Below are 26,983 nucleotides of genomic sequence, written 5' to 3'. Positions count from 1 at the left end.
CAATGGGGGGTTAAGTGGCTTGCCAAGGGTCACACAGCTAGTAAGTGTTAAGTGTCTGAGGCCGGATTTGAACTCAGGTACTCCTGACTCCAGGGCCAGGGCTTTATCCACTGCACCACCTAGCTGCCCCCCAAATTTTTTCAAGACAAACCAACCCAGAGCTGAACTGAATTCCCCACACGGGTCTCTCTCCACTGGTAAAGAAAGGAGGCATGCTCCAGTTCAGGAGAGGGGTTACTGGTATACCCCAGGGAGAAGCCCACTTCAGAAAGAAGGAGGTCACTGGCCCCAAGACACCAGAACACACAAAAGGGGGCATTCCTAGGTAGGGGAGACCTAAAGGAACCCACCTGGGGAAAGAGAAGCTCAAACCCATTGGCCACAGACCCCGTGGACCAAAGGGAAGCCAGAGGACTCATGAACCAGACTGGTCGGCTCACTGCAGGCCCCATTTCACAGAGGGGCAGCAGCCTGAGAGGAGACAAGGCCTCACATTTCACCCACTAGCAAGGCAGAAAATCTCTCTGGGCCTTGATTGATTCATCTGGAGAGTCAAGGTACTTTTTTTTCCTATTCAGTATTTTATTTTTTCCCCAATTACACAAAACACAATTTTTAATATTCATGAAAATTTTTCTGAGTTCAAAATTCTCTCTTTCCCTCTCCCTTTGAGAAGGTAAGCGATTTGATGCAGATTATACATGTGCAGTCATGTTGTGAAAGGCAAAGAGACTTTTGTAAAGATCTCTTTATAAATAACCTTGAAGTGCTCTGGAAATGGAAGCACCAAGGCCCACTTGTCTGTCCAGTCACCTGGCAGAGCCCTCCCGCCACCGTCCCTGCTGAGCTTGCTTTCTGTTAACTTGATCCAGCCTCGACCAAGGAGGGTGTGGGCCCAGGGCTCTTTTAGGGCCAAGTGTACTTTCCTCACAACTGCCCCGAGAGCGGCCGGACAAAGCATCCTCGTTCCCATTTTATGGATGGGAAAACGGAACTCTGGGAGAGTGGGTGGCCTGCCCATGATTACACAGCCAAGGACAGGACTGAAGGAGAGTCCAAGTCCAGCCGTCTCCCTGCTGCACCACCCTCCTCTCAAACAGTGGCTCAAGGCTTCAGCTTTTCTCTGCCTGGGGGCCGAGAGCACCAAGCCCAGGGAGGAAGAGGACCCAGGCTCTGTGCTGGTTGAAGGTCCAGCAGGCACAGGTGGGTTTGGGCAAGCTGTCAGGGGCTCCCATGGAAGGGAGGCTGGGCCTGTGACCTCTGGGGTGTCCCATCTGGCCCGGCCCCACTACTTCCTCCAGGGCGGGAAGGTTCCCGAGGTACCTCAGTCAGGTCGCTATTGGGCAGGATGGCTAGGTCAGGTCTCAGACAGCAACCATTCAGCACAGCATTGTATCTGAAGAACACAGAGAGGCCGGGAGTCAGTAACAGGCTGCAAAGAGGTGCCACCACTTGAGGTTGTCTTGTCTCTGCTGACCCCAAGAAGGCGAGTCAGGAAGGTCAGAAACCAAGCATTCCTTGCCTTTCTTCATCAAACTCCTTCCCAAAGAGGATGTTGTCTCTCAGAGTGGCATTGAGGATCCAGGCCTGCTGGGCCACATAAGCAAAGGTCCCATTGACAGCAATGCTGCCCTCTAGAAGGGTCATCTAAGGGGGAAGAGAGAGACACTGCCGAATGGCGGCACACCCAAAACAAGCTTTGCTCCATACACCCAACATTTCTTAAGTGCCTACTGCATACAGTGCATTCAGAGATGGGGCGAGGTCCCTGCCCCTCCAAGAGCTCAAAGCCTACAAAAGGACAGGGCACGAGACTCACAATAGCACCAAAGACTCGATAGCGAGGGAGGCCCACCAAAAACTCACAAGGTGGTCTTCAGTTGGGTCACTGGCAGCCCAGTGAAGCCGAGAGTCTCTCTCGCTTTTATGGACATCTATGATTCAAATGCACATGGGGACCTCTACCCAGCAGCCTGTTTCTTCACTGACACATCAACAAGCCCCAGCGTGCATAGCCAGCACAGCTGTTCTGCAGGACAGGTCAGGAAGATGCCCAACCGGAGTCAGACCAGCTGCACCAGCAGCCCCAGCCCCCCTCCATGGAGATCCAGCCTGGTCCTGGGGGCACAAGTGGGAGCGATGGAGCAGGGAGACAGGGACGATGACTGTGTGGAGGAATGAATCACTCTGCATGCAACGAGAACTTCCTGGACGATTCTAGGGTTTAGGAAGGGGAGACAGGAAGCGGGATCATTCCAATCTCAGGCTAAAGTATACAGGGAGCTGCCATCAGCGATGAGAAGCTAGACGGAGGAATGTCCCTTCCCTACCAACTCAGAAATCAAGGATTCCCTGAGGCAAGTGGAGAAAGGCAGGGAGTGGGGCCCTGGCTCAGGACAGACTCACCTGGCCGAGGATGGCGGAAATGAGGGAGGTTTTGCCACTGCCCACGCTGCCACAGATGCCAACCAGTTTTCCCTGGTCCAATGCAAAGAGAGAAACGTGGCCATTAGAAGACAATGAGGCACCACCGAGATTCCACTGCTACAAGCAGAGGCGTGACTGGAGTGCACTGGGAGCAGTCACAGCTACCACGCATTAGCTAATAGGAGCATTAACTAAAAGCCAAATCTCCTTTCTGAGCCAGAAGGCCGTTCAGAACCTTCCTGTGGCTGCACTAGGTTGAAATAGAAGCAATTTCTCCCCCAGATGGCCACGTGCATTCTCTGACAAGTAGAAAAGTGAGAGTGCTTATAACGTGTAGAACCACAGTCAAATCAGGCCCTAAGGCCTCGGGCAAATCCCCTGCTGTCTTTTCATCTTCCTTCATCTGTCAGACAAAAGTTACCCCTTCCCCCAGGTGGAGATGAAGATGTTGAAAGATTCAACAGGCTTCCTAAGGTGACATGGAAGATCTGCCCCCGCTGCCGGATCAGACCCCCAGCTGGTGCTCTCCTGCTTTAACGACCCTGTTGAAGGAGCCCCTAAAACCATCATCCAAAAGCTCAGCTTCTCTGACTCAGGACTGCATTTCATGCTGGTTTGGCAAACAGATGGCTCTAGCTGCAGGCAGCAGGCTGGGGCCTTCATAGGAGAGAGCAGCCTCTGGCTCTGAACAAGACGGGCTCCGTCTCTGAGCCTGCTTCAGGGAACAGGGGCAGCTAGGTGGCGCAGTGGACAGAGCACCAGCCCTGGAGTCAGGAGGACCTGAGTTCAAATCCGGCCTCAGACCCTTGACACTTACTAGCTGTGTGACCCTGGGCAAGTCACTTAACCCCCATTGCCTCACTAAAAAAAAAAATAGAAAGAGAGGGAACAGGCCTCCATTTCTCCTCTGCGGGCACAGATGCTACGTGGGCCTACTACCTGCCATTAGTCGGTGACCCTGTCTCACACGCATCAGGCTCCTGGGGGGCTCTTTCTGGGTATGTTCTGATATTCTGAAGATTCTTGCATGCTTGGAAGTCTAGTGCCTTGCCTCCCCAGTGCAGGGAACCGTGCTTTCTATAACTAAATAAGACTGAAGTTTCTAAAGTGCTGTCTGGTGACTTCCCCTTCCCCATAAATGTTCATAAAGGCACGGTAATAAAAACTGCTCCTATGCAGCCTTCCCTCCCCAGCAAAAGACAGACTAAAGCAGAGGCTTCACGGTTTGGACACACATGCTTTTTAGCTCAGAGATCTGTTTAACTGTGCCTTTATCGAGGGCACAGCTGCTATCTTGGCTGCCAAGCCCAAGCTGGGACAATCCCTCTCTTATGGTTCCAAACACAGAGGTTCTGGGACAGAAGCAATCAATGTGTTTTGAAGGGCTAACTTTCCCAACAGGGACAAGAAATGTGACTGCAAACACTGCTTGGGGTGAGCACTAGAGAGACTTGTTCTAAGCAGCTCTGCAGGGCTTGGAACACAGGCAGCGTGCTGAGACTACCCAGGAGGTGAGAGGGTGGGCGAGTAGCCGATAATCACCTCTGGGAAGAAACGAGCTCATTAGCTGTTTTCTTATCCCAAAGGCCAAGCTCTGACTGGGATCTGGCCATCCTTCTCCCTTGAGCAACTGCCTTTGCGCTGGACACTGGGAAAAGCGACTTGCTACCTTACCCTTATTGGGGGAGACATGGTAAGGACACACGTGTGCTCAAGGACCTTCCTACATGGAAGGTAAAATGAGGCACTGCTCTCAGAATCTGGATCGCCTAACTAGAGAACAAAGACGTTCTAGCTCAAGATACAGCAATGAAAGACAGAGCCGCCCCCTTGGTGCAGGAGCTGGAGGAGAGGCCTCCACACCACAAATGGGGTGTTCAAAGGCCTCCTCGAGCAGCAGGTGCATTGCCCAAGGGGGAGACAACCCGCTGCTCCGGGGCGAGCCCCCACGGGGGCTCCTCACCTCCTCGATCTCCAGGTCGATGTTGTACAGTGTCCTCTGCAGGCGAAGGTTCGTCAGGCGGATGGGCCTGCCCTCTTCCTCTGGGCTGGGGCGATCGTCGCTGTCCACCAGGAGGTGGCCCTTCTGCTCAGCCAGCACGGCCTGCTGCTGTTCCACGTGCGGCAGCTTGGCCTTCTCTCGCCTGCCCTTGGCGGACTTCTTGCCCTTTTTCATTTTGGGGGTCAGTTTTGGCGAGTTCTGGATGCTGGAGTGGGAGGAGTCCCACGCCAAGGTGGCATTTCTCACCTCTATCGTGATGTGAGGACTGGCTGGTTTGTTCTTTACCATGTGAACCTCTTCCATTAGAAATAAACTCTGATAGGAGTTGTGAGAGAGGTGCAAAGATGGAACACTCAATCAAGACCGGGGCACACAAGCCTAGGGCGCACACTCATGAAGCAGAACACAGTGCTAGAGAACGGGAGGACACCCAAGAGCCCAAAGGCCCCGTCAGCGTAACCTAAGCAGGGCCTGCTGCGGGCCCCGGGCTCAGAGCAGAGGGGAGCCCTGCCGAGCCCGAGCATTAGGGGACAGCAAGAGGAGGCCACTGGTCAGCGGGCTGGGCAGCGTGGTCGGCAGCCACGTACGTGTTGGCTTCTCTCACAGACAAGCGTGAACGATGGCAGGTGACATGCTACAAGAGCAAGGGATAAGATCAGCAGGCAAGGACAGCCCAGCCCGCCCAGCCCCACCTCCGCCTGCCAGAAAGGAAGGGGCAGAGAAAGAGCAGGGAGCGAGCTCGAACTGGAAGGGGAAACGGTCCCCAGGGCAGAGGGGCTGCCCCATGCCGCAGCAGGCCAGTGTGCCCGTCTTCCAGGTCACCCCAGAACTCTGGAGGATGGGGGTGTCCTACCCTTGCCTTTCCTCTGCTCCACCCTCTGCTTGGCTTTTCTACACACTGAGGACCCTGACACAGCCCAGCCCTCTCGTGCCCTCCAGAGAAGAGGGCAAGAATGCCCTGTGTCAAACTCAGACTACCTACCCTTCGATCCTCTGTTCTGTTGTGAGACTCCAACCAGGAGCACTGAGCCTCCGTTAGGAGCCTCGCCTGGGAGAGGGGACCTGCCCAGACGCTTCCCCGCTGCACCCCACCACTGCAAGTCATCCTGCTTTCCCTACGGACGGCCTGGGATCCTGCTACAAAGAATCCTTGGTTCTAAGAAGCCATTTGGGGCAAGGATCCTCTGCTTAGGCTCTGCAAACCCCTACCCTTTGCAGGAAGAACCCAGGGGGATGACAACCTAGCCCTGACCCAATTCAACAGACAGGAATCCTTTCAAAGGGAGAACAAAGCACACGCCGTCCCCAGACCCCTGGGAGTTAGTGCCTATACTCTTCTTTCCCTAGAACCAACTTCCCTGCAGCACTAAACTTCTTTCTCAAGTGCCTCCCCTCAATTCCAGAGCAAGGCAGGGGAGCTGGGGCCTTGGACAAGTCACCTGGTCTCCCTCATTTGTAAACAAGGCCGTCCGAGGCAACTCTAAATGATCCTCTTGCTGAACACCCTCTCCTCCTCAGCAGTTTCCACTTGGCAAGATCCCTTCCTGCCAGACTGCGCCCAAATAGAGCCTTTCAAAAGAGCCCCCTGGACAGCTGGGTGGCACAGTGGATAAAGCGCCAGCCCTGGATTCAGGAGGACCTGAGTTCAAACCCAGCCTCAGACACTTGACACTTGCTAGCTATGTGACCCTGGGCAAGTCACTTAAACCCCATTACACCATAAGAAATAAAAAAATAATAAATAAAGTTATTTTAGAAAAAAAAAAGAGCCCCCCGGCCCTGGGCTGCATCAGGAGAAGCAGCAGAGGATCCAAAAGGGGAGTGGCCTGCTGGCCATCTCACCATCCTCCCTGGGACTGATCGGCCAGGCCTCCCTCTGTGTGAGGACGTGGGGGAGACAGACAGAGAAGAGCAAGGGAGAGGGGAACCCAAATGGAGTTGAGGAAAGCAGCTAAAGGAACTCTGGGTGTCTGGCTTCCCTAGGAAAGATCAGAGGGGAAGTAGCCACTACAGCAGGTGATCCAAGGGCAGGCCCCAAGTGACAAGATGGAGGAGAAGGCAGAGGACACTAACAGACGCTGGCACCGAGGGAAGACGAGATGGCAGGAGGGGCACATACCTTAAATCTCTCAATAGACACAGATGCCTCTGAGAGAGACTTCACTGAAAACGGGGTCACTTTCAAAGCGAATGTCATTGAATTGAAGACAGTGACCACTGTGAAAGCCTAAGAAAAAAGGAGATCAGAAACAGGAAAACGCGATTATAACTCCTGCATGAACCAGCTGCCACCCAGACCCCCATGTCCACAGGGCAGGAGCGCTGATGCTCTGGGCAGCCTGGTGAAGGCTGTGCAGACAGAGCAAAGGCTTTTTAAGGGCTGTTTGTATTTATTTTGTTAAATACTTCCCAATTACGTGTAAAATTTTTTTAACACTCACTTTCTCAATCTGTAAATTCTAAATTCTCAAAGCAATGCATTTCAAAGTATAAAGTACTTAGGATTACAAAGGAAACCAAGTACCTTGAAATACAATTACCAAAAGATTTTTAAAGAGTTCATGGACTGCAGGTTGAGTCAGGGCTGTACAAGGCAGGGGGGGTGGGGGCTTCACGGTCAGCCCCTCCCCATGCCCACAGGAGAGCCCATCTCCATGCATGACGGACCCCGCCTTCTGAGAGCTCAGCAGAGGAGGGCCCGCTCACCTGAGCAGCAGTGAGATCATAACCACAGATCATGTGCACAGAAAACGTCACTACACTGGCGATGACCACCACAATGGGAGCCACCCCGACAGAGATGCTCTGGAAGTATCCCGCCCGCTCTAAGATCCTGCGCTCCTCCTCTCGGATTTCTAGGAAGGTGAAGCAAAGTGTCAGAACGCCAGGGGCCAGCAGGAGATCTGGGTACGCGGGTCTGCTGGTCACTGCCAGACTGGCTCTCCAGAGGCCACGTGCCCGAGGCACTGTAAGGGAAGAGCCTCGCTGTCCGTGGCTCTCCTAAGTCCATTGTCACGTTGGGGCATCAGAGGCCCAGCACTAGAAGGGGCTTTCCAGGTGATCTGCTTTATTGACTTCACCGAGGACCTGAGCAGAAAACGCCAGTACTGACGCAGGTCCGCGGCCCCCGCATCGAGCCCTTTTGCCACTACCACAGAAGGGCAAAGGTGAATGCTTCCCCTGTGCCCCTGCTTGACAAAGGAGGACCGCTGCCTTCAGGACCAAAGAGAACCTCGGTCCAACCCATCTGCCACTGCTGGGGCCCAACATGGATTTTACATGGCTATGCCCGCTGGAGCTTGGGGTGCCCAGACCCTCTAGGCCCTTGCACCCTAAGTGCAGTCAAGGCATTCCCCAGCCCGTCCATGTCCAATTAGTTCAATTAGTCTGCGACCTTAAATGCAGACCTTTACATTAATAACTAGCTGGGACCCATTATTCTGGTCAATGTCACCCAACATAGTTAACTGTTTCATCCCAATTTCTGACAGACGTGCCAGTGAGTTCAGAGAAATGCTGGCCAAGGATGGAACAAGGGACAGAGCTGTGGCCTACTGTCACATCACAGGGTTGTTATAGGCTTGGCCAAATGCCTTTTTGTTTTGCAGGGCAATGAAAGTTAAGTGACTTGCCCAGGGTCACACAGCTAGTAAGTGTCAAGTGTCCGAGGCTGGATTTGAACTCAAGTCCTCCTGAATACAGGGACAGTGAGCCACCCAGTTGCCCCCTTTTTATTATTTTTTGGGGGGGCAAATGTCTTACTGGGATTCCCACCCTGCTTCCCCAGTTCTCTCCTGTACAGAACTTTGGAAGGGGCCTCCTCTAGGAAATTAAGTGGGAGAAAGGTCCCTAGAGAAGGACCGTGTCAGTAAGTTAGCTCAGTAGCTCGACTGCCAAGGCTCAATGTCCTTGTGACCCAATGACCACAGAATCCACGGCTTCCAACCTGTCCCATAACAAAAGGGTCATAAGCCCCAATAGACTGCAGTCTATTAAACCCCCTTCTGGATACTCACTTTGGACATTCTGAGAAAATGCTTTGACCCAAGCATACATTTTAATAAATTTGATGTAATTGAGAACTTCATTCATTTTTTGTACTCGGTCGTCTGTGGCAGCCACAGCTTTTCTTCGGAAATAGGCAGTGAGCCGAGAAACAAACATCTGAAAGATGGAGGGATGCTGTGTCAAGGCCAGGCCACTTCCAACCCACCCGAGCACTGAGAGAGCGCGAGTTTGTTGCTTCAGGTTATCCCAAGGCCCCCGGAGGGCAGTACAACTATCGGAGGGCACTGCCGCACGGGTGCCACCACTAAGGAGCTGAGCCAAGCCAGAGGCCACGAGGCTGCCTCTCCTGCTCAGCCACCAAGGCCTCCATGCTTCTGCTCAGGACAATGTTCTTACTCTACGTGTGCTCCCATTAAGAAGGCCCCTGCTTCCACAAAATTCCCAATCTAATTATATAAACAGCCACAAAATTTCAAAACCCAATTAAAGCAACTGAATCCACAATGAGAAACCACCATAATAAAGATCAGAACTGAGTTATTAAGCCTATTTACTCACCATTGCTGGGTAAAAAAGGAGGAAAACAAGTGATCCTAGGATGGCCGTTGGTCCCAGAATAATTACATTGTAAACCATGCCCAAGATAGCCACAATGGGGCCCCCTGCTAGCAGACTGCCCACTGCTGCGGCCTCAAACATCCTCAGGCCATCACTAGAACACAAGTTGATGAGCTAAGAAACAAAGGAACAAGGGAAGGCTAGGTCAGAACAAAGCCCCCACACCTGAAGACAGGAGAAAACCCGGGCAAACGTGTGCCGATATCAGGGGCCACTCGCTCACCTCCCCCAGAGACTTCTCTTTAATGTTCTTCAGCTTCAGGATCTTCTTAAACGCCATGGTCAGGATGGCCCCTCGAAGGCGCACAGCGGTACGGTAGTTCAAAGCCCACGTCAATGTCAGCGACCAGGAACGGATCATTTCCGTCAGGAAGAGACCCAAGACCAGCAGCAAACTGTACGTGAGGTTAGATTCTGTCCCTTGTGTGTACTCCAGGAGATGTTTCACCACAAAGGCCTACAGGGAGAAACATATGCCTGGGTAAACGCCCCCTCGGTTAGCGTGTGCAACTCAACAGTTTTGTGTTAAGTTAGAAAGAGTGGGGAGGCTCTCGCTCAAGCCAAGAGAGGGAATCCAATTATCCTGTGTGAAGACCTCCCTGCCCCCACAAGATCATTTAGGGCATGTCACAGGGGCGGGGGCTCCATTAGAAACCCAGCTGCTTCTAAACCGGCAAGTCTTCTAACTTAACATAAACCTGTCTGTGAGCTGAAATGAACATGAAGCAGATTCATTCTTAAAATAAGATCGACCATATTTCCACACATTAAAAGACATTTCTTTAAGTGAAATTAAGACCTTTTTTGGGTTGTTTCAAACGTGCTTAGTTGATAAAAAGGAACAGTGTACCTACAGTTGTACTGGGGAAGAGTGAGAAGAACATTTGCAAAATATTCCTGAAAATAAACATCAGCAATTTAATAGCAAAGTAGAGAAGGGCAGACAAAACAGACTTCCCCACCCAGGGGCCCGCCCCACTCCCTAGTCCCTCCCCAAAACAAAAACGTGTTACCTCAGGTAGCATATCCCAAACACCACCTGCAGAGGGAAAGCAGGACCACCACTGGCCACCTCCAGCTCTGGGGCCTGTGACGCGGGAGCACACGCACACTCACACAAGGCACATTCAGCAGCACTATTAAATACCAGCAACTGAGGAGTAACGCACTTTTATTGAAAATAAAAAAACACAAGGACCATATTCAAAGAGCATCTCACAAGGCTGTACGAGGGGAGCATTGCAGTAACATACAGTGGAAACATACAGTGTTGTACAGGGCCAGCCGGCTAGCGGAAGGCCTAGGCACTCTTCTTAGCTACACACACAGAGGCTACAGAGGAGAACCAAGAGTCCGCAGGAGGCTGGTGAGCTGGCGGCGGCAGCCCTGCTCACGGTGCTCACGGAGGAGCCGTGGGGGCTCAGCAAGAGGGTGGAGGAAAGACCTGCCCCATCAAGACCTTGCTGCAGAGGCTCCAAGAACGCTCCCTCCAGAGCTGCCCTGCTGCCAGTGGCCGGGGCTACTGGTTCAGGAGGAGCCCGAGGAGCTCCCCTGAGCTCTGAGCCCCAAGAGAGCACTGGGGACGGCTGGTCGCCCTCCAGAGACTTGTCGAGTCTTTGCAGCTAAAACAGATCTTGGGGGAGGAAAAAAAGAAGAAAAAAAAGAAAGAAACACGCCACCCCCCAAAACCCTGACGGAAGAAAACCTCACTGAACAAGAAAAAACTCGCTATGGGAATAAAGATAGCTGCAGCTGTGAGCCCACACACAAGGGCAAGGGGAAACGGAGCCACCAGGGACGGTTGTTTTTTTTTTTGGGGGGGGGGTTGCCCAGAATTCCTCCTGGATAATTTGGTATTTCTCATTACTGCTGCGCATCCACTAGATTCTAGGATATTCCTGGGAAGGAATAGGTTTCACACTCAGCTAGCGTAACTCCACCTGTCCCCTCCCCAGGTTTCAGGCTGGCCTCCGGTGTTGGGGTCACAACTGTACACAGTTGGGTCGCTGGTTTACTAGGGAGGCTCGAGATTGGCTTCTTTTCCAGTATTCAATCCAACATGTGCAACTGAGTCACTGAGCGGTTAGGGCCAAAGCCCCTTTTTTCCTCCTGTGAAGTGACTCAGTAAGCGGGCAGGGCAGTTTGGCCACTCGATTGTTGCCAACAGTCTCCTCCAAAGGAAGGCGAAAAAGACAGCAGGGTTGGTGAGGTGGGCTCTTTCCTTGTAAACACCTCTGCCCAAATGCCAACATTCAGCACCTCCCAGGAGCAGGGGAGGAGGGAGGAAAAAGGTGGTTAAGAGACACAAATGCTAAGACTCCGTAAAATGTTCAGGGAAAAAAAAGAGCAAACAATAAATTAAAGAATTTCTAAATCACATTCAGATTTTCAAAACAGTTACATTTCCAACCATTTCAGGATGAGAGAAAAATGAAAAGCTGTCATGGAAAAATCCAACCAAAACTTAGAAAAAAGCAAGAGTCACAGAGTTATCATTTACACTTAAATACACTGGAAAAGAGTTGAGGCTGTTGTTAGCAGGGCTGGCAGCATTCAGGGGCTGGCTCTGGGAAGCATTCCCGGTGAATGAACAGGACCTTACCTGTGCTCTTGGCGAGAGAGAGAGAAAGAGAGGCCGCCCAGCTGGATTCTCTCATTCTGACCGCAGGCCACAGCCATCCTGAAAATTCTAGAGAACAGCTTCTGTCATTGGTCCCACTACAGAGAGAGCCTCCCCCACCCCCCCAACATCCAGCACCTGGCCACCCCCAGCAGGCGGCCGGGGATAGGGGGGAGAGTGGGAGACTTACCTCTAATGGCTTCCCACTCTCCCTTCCCCTAAAAGGCCCCCAGAGGAGAGTTAGCATTCACTGAGCACTGTGGGAGGTAGCCCCCAACATCTACAGGGTGAACGCTAAGCCTTTCCCCATGAGTCCCTGGGCAGGACTGGATTTGAATAGGTAACTGAGCCAGAAAAGCTCAAAAAGGGTCCTGAAAAGCAGCAGTATCAGGCACCGTGGCCAAGTGCCCTTAGGCCAGGACCGTCAGATCTTAAAGACAGTGGCCAGCCTTCCACCCACACTATTGGGTGGCCAAAGCCCCTGGAGAGCGCCCCTCTGGCACAAAGATGCCCAAAGTGCCTCTTGGATAAGCTTCTTGGCTTGGAAAAAGCTAGAGTAAGTAAGCCAGGGGTTAAAAAATCACTGGGCTTCATTTTGTCTTGGCACAATTCCAGGCTTTCTGGTGCCCAGTGGAGGAAAGGTGATAACGTACTTTGCATGACGGGCAGATTTTTTGTGCATTCTAGCTTAAGGCTTCAGTTTATTCAAGTTGGAAAAAACCATGCCCAAAGACCCAAATGGGTGCCGGGCTGCTCCCTAGGAGGGCCGAGGCCCACAGGAGGGCGCGTATGCCCATGCCAGTGCCCATGCACGTGCTCAGCCTCACTACTGGCATCTCTCACTGACATTTCCATTTTGTACAATGTCACTCCAGGTCTCGATCTGTTACCAAATGTTTCCATTAGTTATCCTTTGGAGCATGAGGGCATGTGGCCTGGCCTTGAGCTGTCAAGGATTCCCTTCTGCACAAGGACAGTGCTTGCCAGACAGCACCGCTTACCAGGGTTGGCAGGGAAGGGGGGAACATTCCCTCTTGAGAAAAGTGAAAGGGCTCTCAGATCTTACTGCTGAACGGAGGGGCCGACCCAAGGCTGGCGCCCCAATGCCCTTGTCCTTATGGGGTTCCAGTCAGCTGAACATGCACCCAAAAAGAGCCCCCACAGCTCACGGATGCTTCCCTGCTATGACCTGTACCGGCCACCTGGCCAGGAGAGCCCAAATCAGAAGGGAAGGAGGGGACTACTGTGATGCCCGGATGCAAGAACTCCGCGCAGCAGAGTAGCGCAGTTGGCAGCCCCTGTAGTGAAGCAATGACAGAAGCTCTTCTTGGGGAAGACGGTCAGTCCTATTAAAACCTCTGCCGAGAGTAGTCGATGACATGACATCTGGTCACGTGGCACCGTGGGCTTTGATTTACATCCAAGTATTTTTACCATTCAAGAAAAGCAATTCTGTTTCAGGGAACAGGGCAAAACTCTGCCTGCCCTATTAACAAGGAATGAGCAAGGAATCAATGAACAAGGAAAAAGAGCAGCTGCACCTGCCTTAGCCTGAGTCACCACTTACCAAGCCATGAACCTCCAGCTTAGCCTGCCTGGGAAAGGCGCCCTACAAGCAGTACTACTGCTCCTGGTGCCTCAAGGCAAGTTTGTAGAGAGCAAGTTTAATCAAGGTCTCCATTATCAGTCAGCACAGCAGGGCCAACAAACGGGTGACAAGAGAGAACGGTGTCAGTGTCAAGCTGCCTAGCACAAGCCCACAGCTGCACGGTCGCCCCGCCTCTGAGAGAAGCGGCTGGCAGCGCCTACCTGGCCGCTGCCGCGCCTTGTGCCCCACCGGCTCCAGACCGCCCAGGCAGATCTGGCAAGCCGACACTCATGCGGCTGGCCCCCATAAGCGGGGCTCGCTCCCCGGCTCACTCGCCAGCTGGCCTTACGGCCCAGTTCTGCTTCTGGCCTCACTGCCCTGACTTCCAAAACCAAGATTTTCACTCAACGCCAACACACGCTACCAAAGATCACAGTCCTGGTTGAAACAGAAGCCCAGGGCTTCACCCCACAAGGCCAGGCCCCCCTTGCAGGACCACAACCCCTTCATCCTTCTGCTTGTCCATCCACTGCCACTCACGCCAACCACACTCATTCCCTTCCACAGGCTGAGGGCTCCCTCAAAGTCACTAACTAGGCCGAGCAGATGCGCAAGCCCTGCAATGGAACTGGAGACTGTTAGCGCTGGCCAGGCGGCGGGCCCTGGCAGGCCCTAAGTGACTGTGAGAAATGATGGGTCTGACTTACTGGTCCGCTGAAGCCAGCCAGCTGCGTGATCATCAGGCACGCGATGGAGAGGACAAGCCGGGTGCGGCAGAAGATCCACACAACCCTTCGGAGGGAGGCAGCCTCAGGCCCAGCTTCGTTCAGCTCTTCTTGCCACAGTCTCTCTAGTCTTGACAAGGGCACAGGTCCTCTGTTACCCATCTCTCCCAGGGAAGACACCGACCCTAGCCTCCCTCGGGACTGGACTGACAAGCTCACTGGCACAAGGGAAAGCGTTCCTTCCCACCGGACTTGACAAAGAAGGACAAAGTCTCACCTTCACAGGCTCGTCCCGGGCAACTACAAGTCTGCCCTGGGGAGCGGCCTCTCTCTAGAATCTCTTGAGAAAGCCAAGCCCAAAGCCCTTTCCTCCACCCAGCACAACTAGTCCTGAGGATAGATAATGGGGATGGGGACAAGACCCTCCTCCTTTCTCCAGGGTCCCCGTCCCTTTCTGAAGGATCCTGCAGTAAAGCGTAAAACCATAAACTCAAGGTTTATCGTAGCGCGCGGCTACCACCCAATGCAGCAACATAACCTCCCTGCCGACTCAGGAGAAGCGGGGCTGAGAGAGAGAGAGAAAGCCCTTGGTTAAAACAGAGAGAAGAGCTGAAGAGGAGGTCAAGATCAAAGCAAAGACCACAGGGGACCCCAGGCCGCCTTCCCGCCCAACCCCAGAAGAGGCTAGCTTGACTGCTAAAGGCCCAAGGGCTGCATCCAGGTGCACAGGAGGGAGGATGAAGAAGGTGGACCGCATGCTCCTACCTTCTGCAGTTCACATCAGAAGACTCGTGCTTGGACAAAGACCACACGTGTTCCATTAATAATTCCCCCTTCTTGTAAGCCACGAGGGCCAGGGGGCTGAGCCAAGAAAAGGTCATATAGGAGAAAAGCCCAGCATTGTCTACTGGGTGCTGGTGTCTGGGGAGAGAAAACATTGACAAAATCACCACAGGGGAGAATAGCTGAACATCCAGAGTGCAGCAGCACCCACCTAAAGTCCCTGACTTTAGACAATACCTTGCCTCCAAATAATCTCATATTGTTCCCAACTGTCTAAATAAAACTTCTTTTTCTCTTAAGAATATAATTCATTTTTCTTTTAAGGTATTAAATATTTTTCTAAAGTTAATCAAACCATTTCAAAGCAAACGTTTAAAACAAAAATGTTAGACAAGTTTTTCCAAGTTCAGTAAACCTTCATTGTTTCATAATACAAACTAATCCAAGGCAAAGACAAAGTGGTAGGAATGGATCTAAACCCTAAATGACCCATGATTTTAAAACAGTTCTTCACAGTTTAATTTCACCATTCCAGGTTTTACTACAAGCAAATGTCTAACAAATAGCAGTTACTACATAAAACTTCTTTTTTTAATGAAAAAAGTTGGGAAGCCTTTTAAGAAGGCCCCTGGGGGACAGCTAGGTGGCACAGTGGATAAAGCACCAGCCCGGGATTCAGGAGGACCTGAGTTCAAATCCGGCCCCAGGCACTTGACACTTATTAGCTGTGTGACCTTGGACAAGTCACTTAACCCTCACTGCCCTGCCCTCCCACTCCCCTCCCCCAAAAAAGCCCCTGGCACCCTGCCAGTGAAGGGAGTGAGCAGCCCAAATTCTTACTTGGAAGTAGTCCGGAAGGGCTTCAGGACGCTTAGGCCATGGTGGTACTTCCCTTTGGGATGCTCACTGTCCAGGAATCTCAGCTGGGAGTGCATGGAGGTGTCCAGTGAGAGCCCTTCCACTCGGGCTGCTGTTTCCAAGGCATCTTGGCATTCCAACTGTTTGCAGAGAGAGGGACACAGACAAGCACAGGTGTCAAGAGGAAGAAGAGATGCACAGGAAGTTAGCAGAGGACTCCACCTAGACAGGGATGTACAAGTGGTCAAGCAGGCAAAGGGGCATTTTCACTTACTGTGGGATCCAATGATGTGCAGACTTCGGTCTTACTATTTCTATACCTAACCCGGGTGCTTGAGGGCACAGGGAAAGGGCCTCATTACAGCAGAGTCCAAATTTAGTGCTCATCGAAAGAATGAAAAACTACATAATCAGGTAAAAGGAAGCAGAACCTGCACACCCCTGCAAGGCACCAGTGAGGTCAAGGTCTACTCAGTTTGGGAGATCCACCCAGATCCATCAATGACTTTTCTTTTCTTTTTTTTCCTCCCCATCAATGACTTTTCAACTGCCCTGAAACCAGTGGCAAAAGCACTGTCTCTAGACCCAGGAACCCAGAGTTCTCCAGCCCAATGAGCCACAAACTTAGTGGATGACCTCTTTCTCTCTGGGTTACAGGTCAAGCACTTCTATAAAATCTAGCACAAAATCCATGGACATTCAGAAAAAATTGGGCTCAAATTCAAAGAGGAAAAAAGTGAATCCAGAAAACATGAGGTAGAGTGTGATGTGGATCCCAGGCAAATTTTCTAAACAGATCAATAAAGAGGTACTTAGAGGAAAGTTAGCACTATGATTAGCCAACGTGAGCCCAACAAGGATAAATCTGCCAAACTACACTCATTTCTTCTTTAAATACCAGGCCAAGGGCAGCTAGGTGGCACAGTGGATAAAGCACTGGCCCTGGATTCAGGAGGACCTGAGTTCAAATCTGACCTCAGACACTTGACACTTCCTAGCTGTGTGATCCTGGGCAAGTCACATAACCCTCACTGCCCACCTTCCCTCCCATCCCCCCCCCCACCAAAAAAAATACCAGGTGAACCATGGAATACCTTTTTTTCAGTAAACAAGCATTCCTTAAGCACCTGCCAACCAGGCACTGGGGATACAAAAACAAAAATGAGACAGTCCCTGCCTTCAAGAAGTTTCCACTCTACCAAAAGAATCCAACCTAGAAAAGCCCAGACAGGCTATGTTCGCCAGATCTTGAAGGAGGTGGCATTTGAGCCTCACCTGGCCTTGCAGAGAGTTGGGGGATGCCCCAAAGTAAAGATCAGATGAATAGCAAACATCCCACACATCAAGGAGAGTCTGTAAAAGGCAAAGAGAGAAGGGGTGGAGGGGGCCTGTCTTCAGAATAACAAGGAGACCAGCCTGGCTGGAGGAATAAGGAATGCTCAGTTGCAAGCCAACTGTGACAGAGGACTCCTGTGCAAACGCCATCTCTCTGATCAGCCTTGTACTCTGCTGGCAACACAGAAGATAGAATGGAAGTGTGGGGGGAAGCAGAGTCAAGGAGACCTCAGAGAAGACTGTGGCCTCTGTGCTGCTCAGCCTGCCTGGAAGGCAGGGAAAGCGAAGACCTTCTGAAGAGGGCCCGGGCAGGGACACCCTCCGAGGCTGAGGAAGACCAAAGTAATGGCCAGATGTACACCCAATCAGATGACTTTGGAGAAAATGGGCATGAGCATCGTTACTGAAGAATAACCACGTGAATAATTTGGAGGGTGAATGGCAACCCATAAACAACGTGGTGGGAGGGACCAAGAAAGAAGCCAACTCTGAATGAGCAGAGTCTCTATCCGGAGATGGGCAGTGAGGTCACTGGCAAAGCCAGAGGTCAGCCCAAGAAAACCGGGCCTCCCTTTGGAGTTAGCTTAGGTGTGGCCTTGGAGAGCACAAGCTCTCTAATGCTCCAAAGCTGTGCTGAAAAAAGGCCAGAGGCTGCCAACGACAGGCCAGTGGCCCTCACTTCACTTCTCAGCACAATTCATACATTCATACAATTCATACATTCCAAGTTCAAGGAAAGGGACCCGTGGAAGACAACTTGCACAGTGGGAAAGCAGGACTTCTGTTGCTCAGGCCCCCGACAAGCAAGCGAGGGCCTTCTAATCTCCCCCCATTCTGGGAGCATCATTGATTGCTGGGCTCTTAAAGCTGACCATTCCAAATGGCCACTGGATTGCAGCCACTCACTTCAAACAAAACAGTGAAGCAATAATTGTGTTGTGAAGAGCTTTCTCAGGAGTCACCAGGAAGCTGACCATCCTTGACCCTTGGCCAACCATGATTGAAGGAAAGTGAGGCCCAGGCAGCTTAGATGGTTGCCCAAGGTTACATGAGAAGACTCCAAGATCCAGCATTCTTTCTACCACAAAATAGGGGAAGAGATGAAAAGTCTCCATCTTTCCAAGGGATGGTCTAATATGTGTAAACGAAGGAAAGTGGCAACATCAATAAAAAGAGCAAGAATTGTGGAGAATCCTACCATGCGACCAACAGTAAAAATACCAAGGTCTTTTCTTCCTTCATTTCAAGAAAGTAACCTCACTGCATCAGCCTTGTGCCCATTTTTTTCTTAATATGAACGAAACGTTCTTGTTCGTGGTTCTATATCCTTGAAAAGCAGCTTGAAATTCAGTGATTAAAAGCTATGTTGAAACAGAGACTTGCAAAAATTAACAGGTCTTTCACTCACAGCCTCTTAGCACATACCATAAATAATACACAGAAACACATTAAATGTTGAAAAGAGAATGGGCCTCCATCCAGGAAAATTTACCCTAAATTAATAAATGTCAACATGACAGGACTAGAAAGAGACCGGAAAAGCTCCACACTCCCTCCTCCTGAGCAAGCATCAGACAGCTGGTGGGCAGCTCAACTAGGGAAGAAAAGGAGCTCCGCATATCAGTGTAACCATAAGGAATACTGAGAGGGACAGTTTCAGAGAAACCTAGGATGATGTGCAATAGAGAATGAAATGAACAGAACCAGGAGAACAAGAACGTTATCTACAAGAACAATTTTGAAAGACCCATCAAATGTTTGGCCAACCACGACTCCACAGGCCCAATGATGAAGCAAGAAGCAACAGACACAGGATGCTCAATGAGACATACATCTCTGCATGTGGCCAATGTGGGACTTACTTTTGTTGACTACCCATTTGTTACAAAGGATTTCTTCTTTAATAGGAGGAAAGGCCAGCAACAAGGTTGCCCCCCAAAGACAGAAGATCACTGAAACATTTTAAAATGAAAGAGAATAGAAGGAAGGCCAGAAGGAAAAAGACAAGCAAGATAACTGTGAGAGTCGTAGGCTGAACTCATATACTGAAACTATGTTTGTGGTTTAACTTAGAATTTTATTTTTATTTTTAATTTTAATTTTTTTTATTTTTTAGTGAGGCAATTGGGGTTAAGTGACTTGCCCATGGTCACACAGCTAGTAAGTGTTAAGTGTCTGAGGCTGGATTTGAACTCAGGTCCTCCTGATTCCAGGGCCGGTGCTCTATCCACTGCGCCACCTAGCTGCCCCTAACTTAGAATTTTAAAAGGAGCCTAGAGATGAAATATAAATAGCGATAAGCAATCAAAATAAACACCGATCACAGGACATTATCCTTTAATTGAGTGGACACTTAAAAAGATAAAAAGTTAAGCAATATAAGTTAAAAAAAAAACACCAAATTCAACGTTGTGACAGATGTTATAGAAGTATATGATCCTGTCAAATGAGTAGGATTGACAATGCTATGATGTCAGGGAGAAACCATATGGGGCATGCACAACTTCAGAATTCAGCTGAAAAGGTGGCTGGAAAGCTAAGTCTGAAAAGGTCAGCACAGAGGTCAAAGGCCAAGTTAATGAGTTTGAATGAACAAACTGTCTTGCATGGTGACTGGCAGTCAGGCAAGGACTCCAGACCAAATGCTAGGCATCTCGCTCAATCCCAGCATCATTTGGGGTTTTGTTTGGTAAAATAAATCAGGGCACAGGAACACGCCCACAGCGCAGCTCTGACCACACCCCGTCCCAGCTCAATCACCTCCAGGGGCCAGGTACTCACTTCCCAGCACTTGAAGTACCTCATAGCTCCCATTCACTTTTCAGTCTTAATCTGTTAAACACCCATGTGCCAGGATCCGAGTCCTACACGTTAACAAAGCAATCTCTACTCACAACGAGCTGACATTCCAATGGCAAAGCCAATGAGCCCATACACAAATATGTACCCACTTATCAGGTACTGAAATACCAGGGAGCTCAGGAAGGGGGGCACCAGTGGGTGGGGATCCTGGGCTCCCTCTGGAATGGGCTTCCCAGGCATACCCATTCCTCCCCTTTGCGTATGCTCGGATCCACTTAGTTGGCAGCCCTGCTCCTCAGCCCTCCAAAGTACAACTTCAATCATCCTTCCTGGGGAGGCGGGGAGGGGTGTTTACATAGGCTTCACCCCCCCTCCCCCATCAAACACTTGCATCAGCTCTGATAAATTATCTCGTTTTCTATTTCCAACATGCCGATCTGTATATCTGTCCTACCTGTCGTTACCCTCTTGAGCTCACGAAGGGAAGGGCCCCTTCATTTTTTTTTAAGGGGCAATGAGGGTTAAATGACTTGCCCAGGGTCACACAGCTAGTGTCAAGTGTCTGAGTCTGGATTTGAACTCAGGTCCTCCTGAATCCATCAGTGCTTTATCCACTGCGCCACCTAGCTGCCCGGGTCCCTTCATTTTTACAACAAACATTTATTTTATTTTTTCTAGTTACATGTAAAGGTAGTTTTCAACATTCATTTTCATGAGATTTAGAGTTCCAAATTTTTCTCCCTCCCTTTCCTCCCCCCTCCATAAGACAGCAACCAATCTGATATGGGTTATATATGTACAGTCCACAAGTGCTCTTTTTATCAGTTCTTTCTCTGGATAGTAAGCTTCATCATGAGACCCTTGGGATTGTCTTGGATCACTGTATTTCTAAGAGTAGTTAAGTCATTCACAATTGCTCATAGAATAATACTGCTGTCACTATGCACAATGCCCTCCCGGTTCTGCTCACCTCACTATACATCAGTTCATGTGAGTCTTTCCAGGTTTTTCTGGGATCATCCTGTTTGTCATTTCCTATAGCACAATACCATTCCACTCAATCATATACCACCACAGCTTCTTCAGTCATTCTTCAATTGATGGACATTCCCTTGATTCCCAATTCTTAGCCACCACAGAGTTGCTAAAAATAATTTTTGTACAATTTTCCCCCTTTTCTCTTTTTCACAATTACTATTGTTAACTGTTTCCCTCCATCCTAATCCCTTCCCCACAATATTTACTCTATTATCTATCTTCTTTCACCCTATCCCTCTTCAAAAGGGATTTGCTTCTGTCTGTCCCCTCCCCTAATCTGCCCTCCCTTCTTTTGCCCCTCTTTTTATCCCTTTCCCCTATTTTCCTGCAGGATTAGATGGGCCCCTTCATTTTTGTCTCTGTTCCCAGGATCAAAGATGGTGCCTGGCATAGCGTAGGCTCCCGGTAAAGCTACTGATCTCCAGAGAACTGCCTTTGAGATGTGTGGATTTAAGAACTTGAAGCAATGTTTTAAACGGCCACACTCTCCATCCAGGTCCTCGTCAGGGAGGCTGCCACATGGGAAGACACTTGTCCTGCCCACACCTGGGACCAACAATCTTTTAGCACCTTAGCCTAGTCCCTGGGTGTTGGCAGGCATACGGACAAAATAAACTTCCTTGTTTGGAAAGCTATAATCTTAACCTTAGCAAATAAGTGGAACTGTTTGCTTTCAGGTGTTGGGCCAAAATAAGTAGAAAAGAGAAAGCCCAAAGAGAGCAAATAGCATTTCTACTGTTTTATAAACAAACCAGGATAATCTCATGCATGATGTCTCACAAACAAGGGCTGATTATTAGCCCCTAAGTCTTCATTTGTAACTTGATCATAGAGCCAGGATTCAGTTGGAAGCACCTGGTATTTCTTAGAGGTTTTGTGACAGCATTAAGAAAGGTTGAGACTTCTGAGGAAGTGCCCATTTTAGCATCACATCCAATAGTTTTTATGCAATGTCAGAAGAGCCACCTGTGTCCAGTCCTCCCCTTTCCCACTTAGGACGTGGGTCATCAGTCTCTAGGGCTCCAATGCTTCCATCAGTAAAGTGGGGGGGCCCTAGATGACCTTTGATGTTTGTCCTTCCACAGGCCCACCCCCAAGGTTGGAATGTGCTCCTTCTTTACACCAGTAGGTGCTCCCACTACCCTTCCCTGCCCCAGCAGGGCCTTTTCCTTCTTCCTTTACTTTGTAGCAGAATAACCGATTCTCAGTATTTCACACAAACTCCTCACGTCAGTAAAACAGGAGCCCCTTGGAGAAAGGAGTCGTTTGTGTTTTGGGGGTAGGGAGAGTGTTACCCCTGGCACTTCACCCAGTATATGCCTAACACATAATTGGCTGTTAGAATGTTTTTATTAGAACTGAGGGATCAAAGGCTAGATGAACAACTAAAGAATCTGTGGACAGAGCATGGAGTCAGACAGATGGTGGGTGGGAGAAGCGAGGGAGGCTGAATCTAGTGACCTTCAGGAGAGGAATTCTCTGCTGAGAATATCAGCTGGTAGCAGTGCAGAAGGAGAGGGCCCAGGAAAGGAGCAAGGAAATGTTAGAAGTGGCCCCTGAAGGTCACTCCCCTGACTGGCCAGACCCTCTGGCCTCTCCAACAGGAAGTCAGACAAGGGCCCCAGGGAAGTTCGGCTGGCATTTGTTCTGCTGGGTATGGGCCAGGCTACGAGACATCCTTCACTGTGCCTCTTCTCTTGTCTAGGAAAGGCCATCAGTTCATACAAATCTTCACACTTTACTGTATGATAGCCATCTATTACATTCCTACATGCCCATTTCCTCAGCTGTTTCCAAAGCAGCGGCATCTACTTTGTTTCCAAGTCTTTGCTACCAAGAAAGCTTTATTCGTTTACTTGCACACCACAAAAAGCCCAGTGCTGAGGTGTCTGGCTCAAAGGACATGGACAGTTTAGTTCCTTTTCCTATAATTCAAAGGCCCAATTCCCAGGGCCACCAGTGGGGCCCATCTTCGGTGACTGGTTTTTGCCATCTCTGCCAATTTACATAGCCAATGACTCAACTAGCATTTATTAATAACTATGAACTATGTGCCAGGCAAACAAGGCATTTACAAGCCATGGGGTTGGGGGTTGGGGGGAGATGGGCCATGCACTGAACATAGATACTGAACACAGAGACTGGGGCTAGGGATAGAGGACGTGGGGCATCAAGTGGGCAGAAGGTTGAAACACAGGACGCAATGAGGCAGAGGCTGGAGGGAGGGTCAGGGTCGCTTTCACCCACATTCTCCTTTAGGGATGTGAAGCAGGCTCAGTCGGTTTACAACTCTTAAAAACTATTACTCGCCGATATTTCTGAAGGGCCAAGTCTTGAGGATGGGATCAATTGTTTGGTCAAATGATAGGATTATCTTCCTCCCTCATGCCCTGTACATGTGGCCCAGTGCCCCAGAAACAGTCCCTGCCAGTGGTAATTCTCTCACCCAAAGGTGGCGTGATTCGGATAAGCAGCTCAGTATTCACCAGGAGGAGCCCCCTGCCCCTCTGACTGTCTACTATGTCCCCCTCCTATCCCTGGCCTACTGACCCAGGATGTGGACATGCCACCAACGATGGTTTACAAGTGTGTCTCATACATTTTTATCCATGACAGATATTTTCCTGAAATTTCTCTTATCCTCGTTGCTTTTTTGCTATATGGATCTGTTATTTAATGTTTTGACTGATCTGATTTTTCCCAAATTCAATAGTTTAAATGACATTTTATCCAGCCTCCATAATTTAACTGTATTACGGCCTTTCCCCCAATTTAAAGGGTTTTTCCCTTCTGTTTCCTTCTATGACCCAATGGCAATTATGACAGATGTTTTGTTATCAAGAGAATCAAAGACTTTTAGCTTCTCTTCAGGTGTCCTCCCCTGCAGAGCAGGCCACTCACTGGCTCCAGCACTGGGGAGGGTGAGTCTCAGGCATGCTTAGCCCTCCCACCCCCCAGCAGAGTCCCTCATAGTACTCCCCTCTAGTAACACAGCCCCTCAATCCATCCCCAGGCCCCACCACTCCCACGGTGTTAGATTTCCTCTCAGGGAAAAAAAAGAAAGCAAGCAAGCTCATTACAGCCAAGTCCATCCCAGTGTAAGAAGCAGGAAATCAAAGGCACCTGTTGGGTGGGGAGCTAATTAGGAACTAATCCAAGCTTTAGTGGAGGCTTAATAACCCTTAATTGTCTGCAGGGCTGTGAGGTTCTTTCCCCCAGCCTGCACCTGGAAAGGAGCCCCAGAGCATGTCTGAGGGTCAAGCAGACAGATGGGGGAGGAAGAGGGGCCACCTCGTGGGACACACAGTCAGACAGCATCAGGTACTGCTTACTCCAAGAAGGATTGGCTGTGGCTATGGAAGGTGAGTTGCTGCGGCCTATAAAGTCTGTCTCCATGTTATGAAGAGACAGAAGGGAGGGTCTGAGCACTAGAGTGGGGGTTTATGAAGAGCTTTCTGGGGGGAGCATTCTGAAGGAGGGAAAAACAACATCTTTATTTTCACTAACTTGTATCAAATATTTAGCATTTCCTTCAATTAGGACTGAAAAGAGTAGCCAGCCAAGGGGCCCATGAGAGAGAGGTCGAGAACCCTGTTCTAGAGCTTCTCAGAGGTGAATCAGGTGGCCTGATGCATAGAACTGGTGTAGGAGGGTCTGGGTGAGCTCAAAGTGAGAAAAGACAGGAAAATAAAGGAACCTTGTTCAAGGGTGAAGCAAGGCCCGAAGAAATAGATACAAGTGACTAAAATGGCCACAACTTATGAGCCAGGGCTCCCCCTGCCAGGAACATGCTATAGGGCAAAGACAGAGATGCCGCCTTGTACACAGCAATCATCACCATCATCTTTTGGGGGGTGGGGTGCGGCAATGAGGGTTAAGTGACTTGCCCAGGGTCACACAGCTAGTAAGGGTCAAGTGTCTGAGGCCGGTGAACTCAGGTCCTCCTCAATCCAGGGCTGGTGCTTTATCCACTGCGCCACCTAGCTGCCCCCCACAACAATCTTCTTAGCAAAACTCTCCATGGCAGAAAAACAGGTGAGGCGGAAGCAGAGAGCTAAACAAATCGGACCATATAAAAGTGTTCTCTAAGAGAGGAGACTTGTCTAAACTGAGGCAGGGTGAGTCAGCAAGCAAATGATAAAGAGCAGTCCCGAGCAGCCTGGGTCCTTCTCGGCAAACCCCCTCCCTCCCAAGGGTGGGGGACTGTCAACTTCAGGTCAGTCATTTATTAAATACGTGAGGGAAAGAAGGCAGGCTGTGGGCAAGCCCAAAGATCAAACAACCCCTGCCCTCAAAGAACTCACACCAACAATTTAGAAATACTCGCAGGTGGCTTGGGAAGGAGGGCCTGAGGGCAAGCAGCGAGGGCGGGAGGCAGAGGGCAACTGGCTGCTTCAGTGAGACCCAGCACTTTCTTAATTTAAAAGAACAAACTGCTGACTTCAGTGTTTTTCCATCTTTTGCTAGGAAGCAACTACCACTTCTGCACATCAGGTCTTGTTATATCCCTTTGAACTGCCAGGTGTGCCTTACGAGGCAGCCAGGTGGCACGGTGGTTAGAGCACCGGCCCTGGATTCAGGAGGACCGGAGTTCAAATCTGACCTCGGACACTTGACACTTACTAGCTGTGTGACCCTGGGCAAGTCACTTAACCCTCACTGCCCCACAAAAAAAGAAAACAAAGAAAGGTGTACCTTCAATCCCCAAAGCCCCCCTGTCCTGGGCCCCACGTTGCCTTTCCGCAACAGTCACCTTGCTGAGTGGTGGCGGGAGAGCCATGCTTTGGCATCAGGCCCAGCCCCATGTAACACCCTGTGCCACTAGAGATTTGCGGGCTCCCTGGGTCCTGGGAACAGCTGCACTCGTCCTAAGAGCAACTCTGCTGTGTCACTGGTGGTGGGCAAAAGCAAACAGAGAACCACAAAGCCTGATGAGCCAACCCTCCCCCAGGATCTCCCCCGCCCACCCTCCTCTGTGGGGAACAGACTCAGCAGGAACACCAGAGACTCTGGCAAACAGCGGCGTGGGCCAAGGACTTCACCTTGTTCCCTTCTCTGGCCCTCAAGCTCGGCTGGTCGCTGGGCTGGGCAACAATCCACTTGTCAAACACCCCACACAGCAAGACAGACTGAATTCCCCTGGAGCTGGATGCTGCAGCTCAAAAGGAGAGTGGGGAGAATCCAGGCAGACTGTTACCATCTAAAGACAGACTTCGACTGGCTGTTTACATAACCACAACCCGGTTCCAGATTTCCTAAACATCACATTCGTTTGCTTCCAGCCAAACTAAGTGGGCACTCTTGGGGTACGGGACAAAAGAAAGGCGAGAATGTAGCACATTTAGTAAAACTTGAGTGTGGTTTTCAGGGTCTTCCTCTATTCCTGTTACTTGAACACTTACAGTGAGAGAGAATGAGCGTGTGTGCATGTGTGTGCACACACAATCCCAATCTCAGTATCTCTCAATCTCTCCCCCCCACCCCACCTTGGCCCAGAAAGACTAAAAGCTCCTTGAGAGGAGGCCCTAGTGCCTCACACTGCTTTGTACACAGTAAGTAGTTCAAAGTTTGCTGAATTGTACAAATAAATGTTTAAGAATTAAAAGCTCAGGATCAGGTGATGCCATTGCTAAGAGGTCACCCTAAAAATATCCACCCCCAAAAGAGGAAGCACCCTATCTCCACCCCACCCCAAACAATCCCCAGCTGCCTCATTTCTGAGAAGAGAAGAGAATCTCTGTCCAACAATGGAAGAATGACTGACTAAATGGTGGCTTCCTAACATAAAAGCCTGGGGCAGCCAGGTGGTGCAGGGAACAGAGCACCGGCCCTGGAGTCAGGAAGACCTGAGTTCAAATCCAGCCTCAGACACTTGACACTAATTGTGTGACCCTGGGCAAGTCACTTAACCCCGATTGCCTCACACATAGAACCACCTCCAGTCATCTTGCCACTGGACCCAGATGGCTCTGGAGGAGAGAGTGAGGCTGGTGATCTCACACACCCCTCCCTCACTTCAATCAATTCACTGAAAGTCATGACATCACCTGGTGTCATGGTCCTCTTTGAGAAGGAAGGACAAGCAACAACATAACTGATTACGGTGAATTTAAAATAACAACTTAAGTCCAGGGAAACACAGAAATACTTCCACCTAGTGATGCCAACAGACCTCAGCA

The 26,983-nt window shown here is 50.3% G+C and overlaps 1 protein-coding gene across 1 annotated transcript in view; it reads right to left on the bottom strand.

Annotated features, from left to right (window-relative positions):
- ABCC5 (ATP binding cassette subfamily C member 5) overlaps positions 1-26,983 on the bottom strand; it is a 53,134-nt gene that overhangs the window by 20,897 nt on the left and 5,254 nt on the right. Inside the window, 12 exon segments of the mRNA XM_044000599.1 lie at positions 1,324-1,396; positions 1,523-1,647; positions 2,407-2,478; positions 4,391-4,744; positions 6,549-6,656; positions 7,136-7,284; positions 8,446-8,593; positions 8,996-9,169; positions 9,279-9,512; positions 13,971-14,118; positions 14,754-14,909; positions 15,612-15,769. Of these exon segments, the coding sequence (XP_043856534.1) occupies positions 1,324-1,396; positions 1,523-1,647; positions 2,407-2,478; positions 4,391-4,744; positions 6,549-6,656; positions 7,136-7,284; positions 8,446-8,593; positions 8,996-9,169; positions 9,279-9,512; positions 13,971-14,118; positions 14,754-14,909; positions 15,612-15,769 (1,899 nt within the window).

The sequence above is a fragment of the Dromiciops gliroides genome, chromosome 4, assembly GCF_019393635.1.
Source record: "Dromiciops gliroides isolate mDroGli1 chromosome 4, mDroGli1.pri, whole genome shotgun sequence".
NCBI lineage: Eukaryota > Metazoa > Chordata > Mammalia > Microbiotheria > Microbiotheriidae > Dromiciops > Dromiciops gliroides.
The sequence above is the reverse complement of the archived record's forward strand: the minus strand, read 5'-3'. Positions and strand labels throughout refer to the sequence as shown.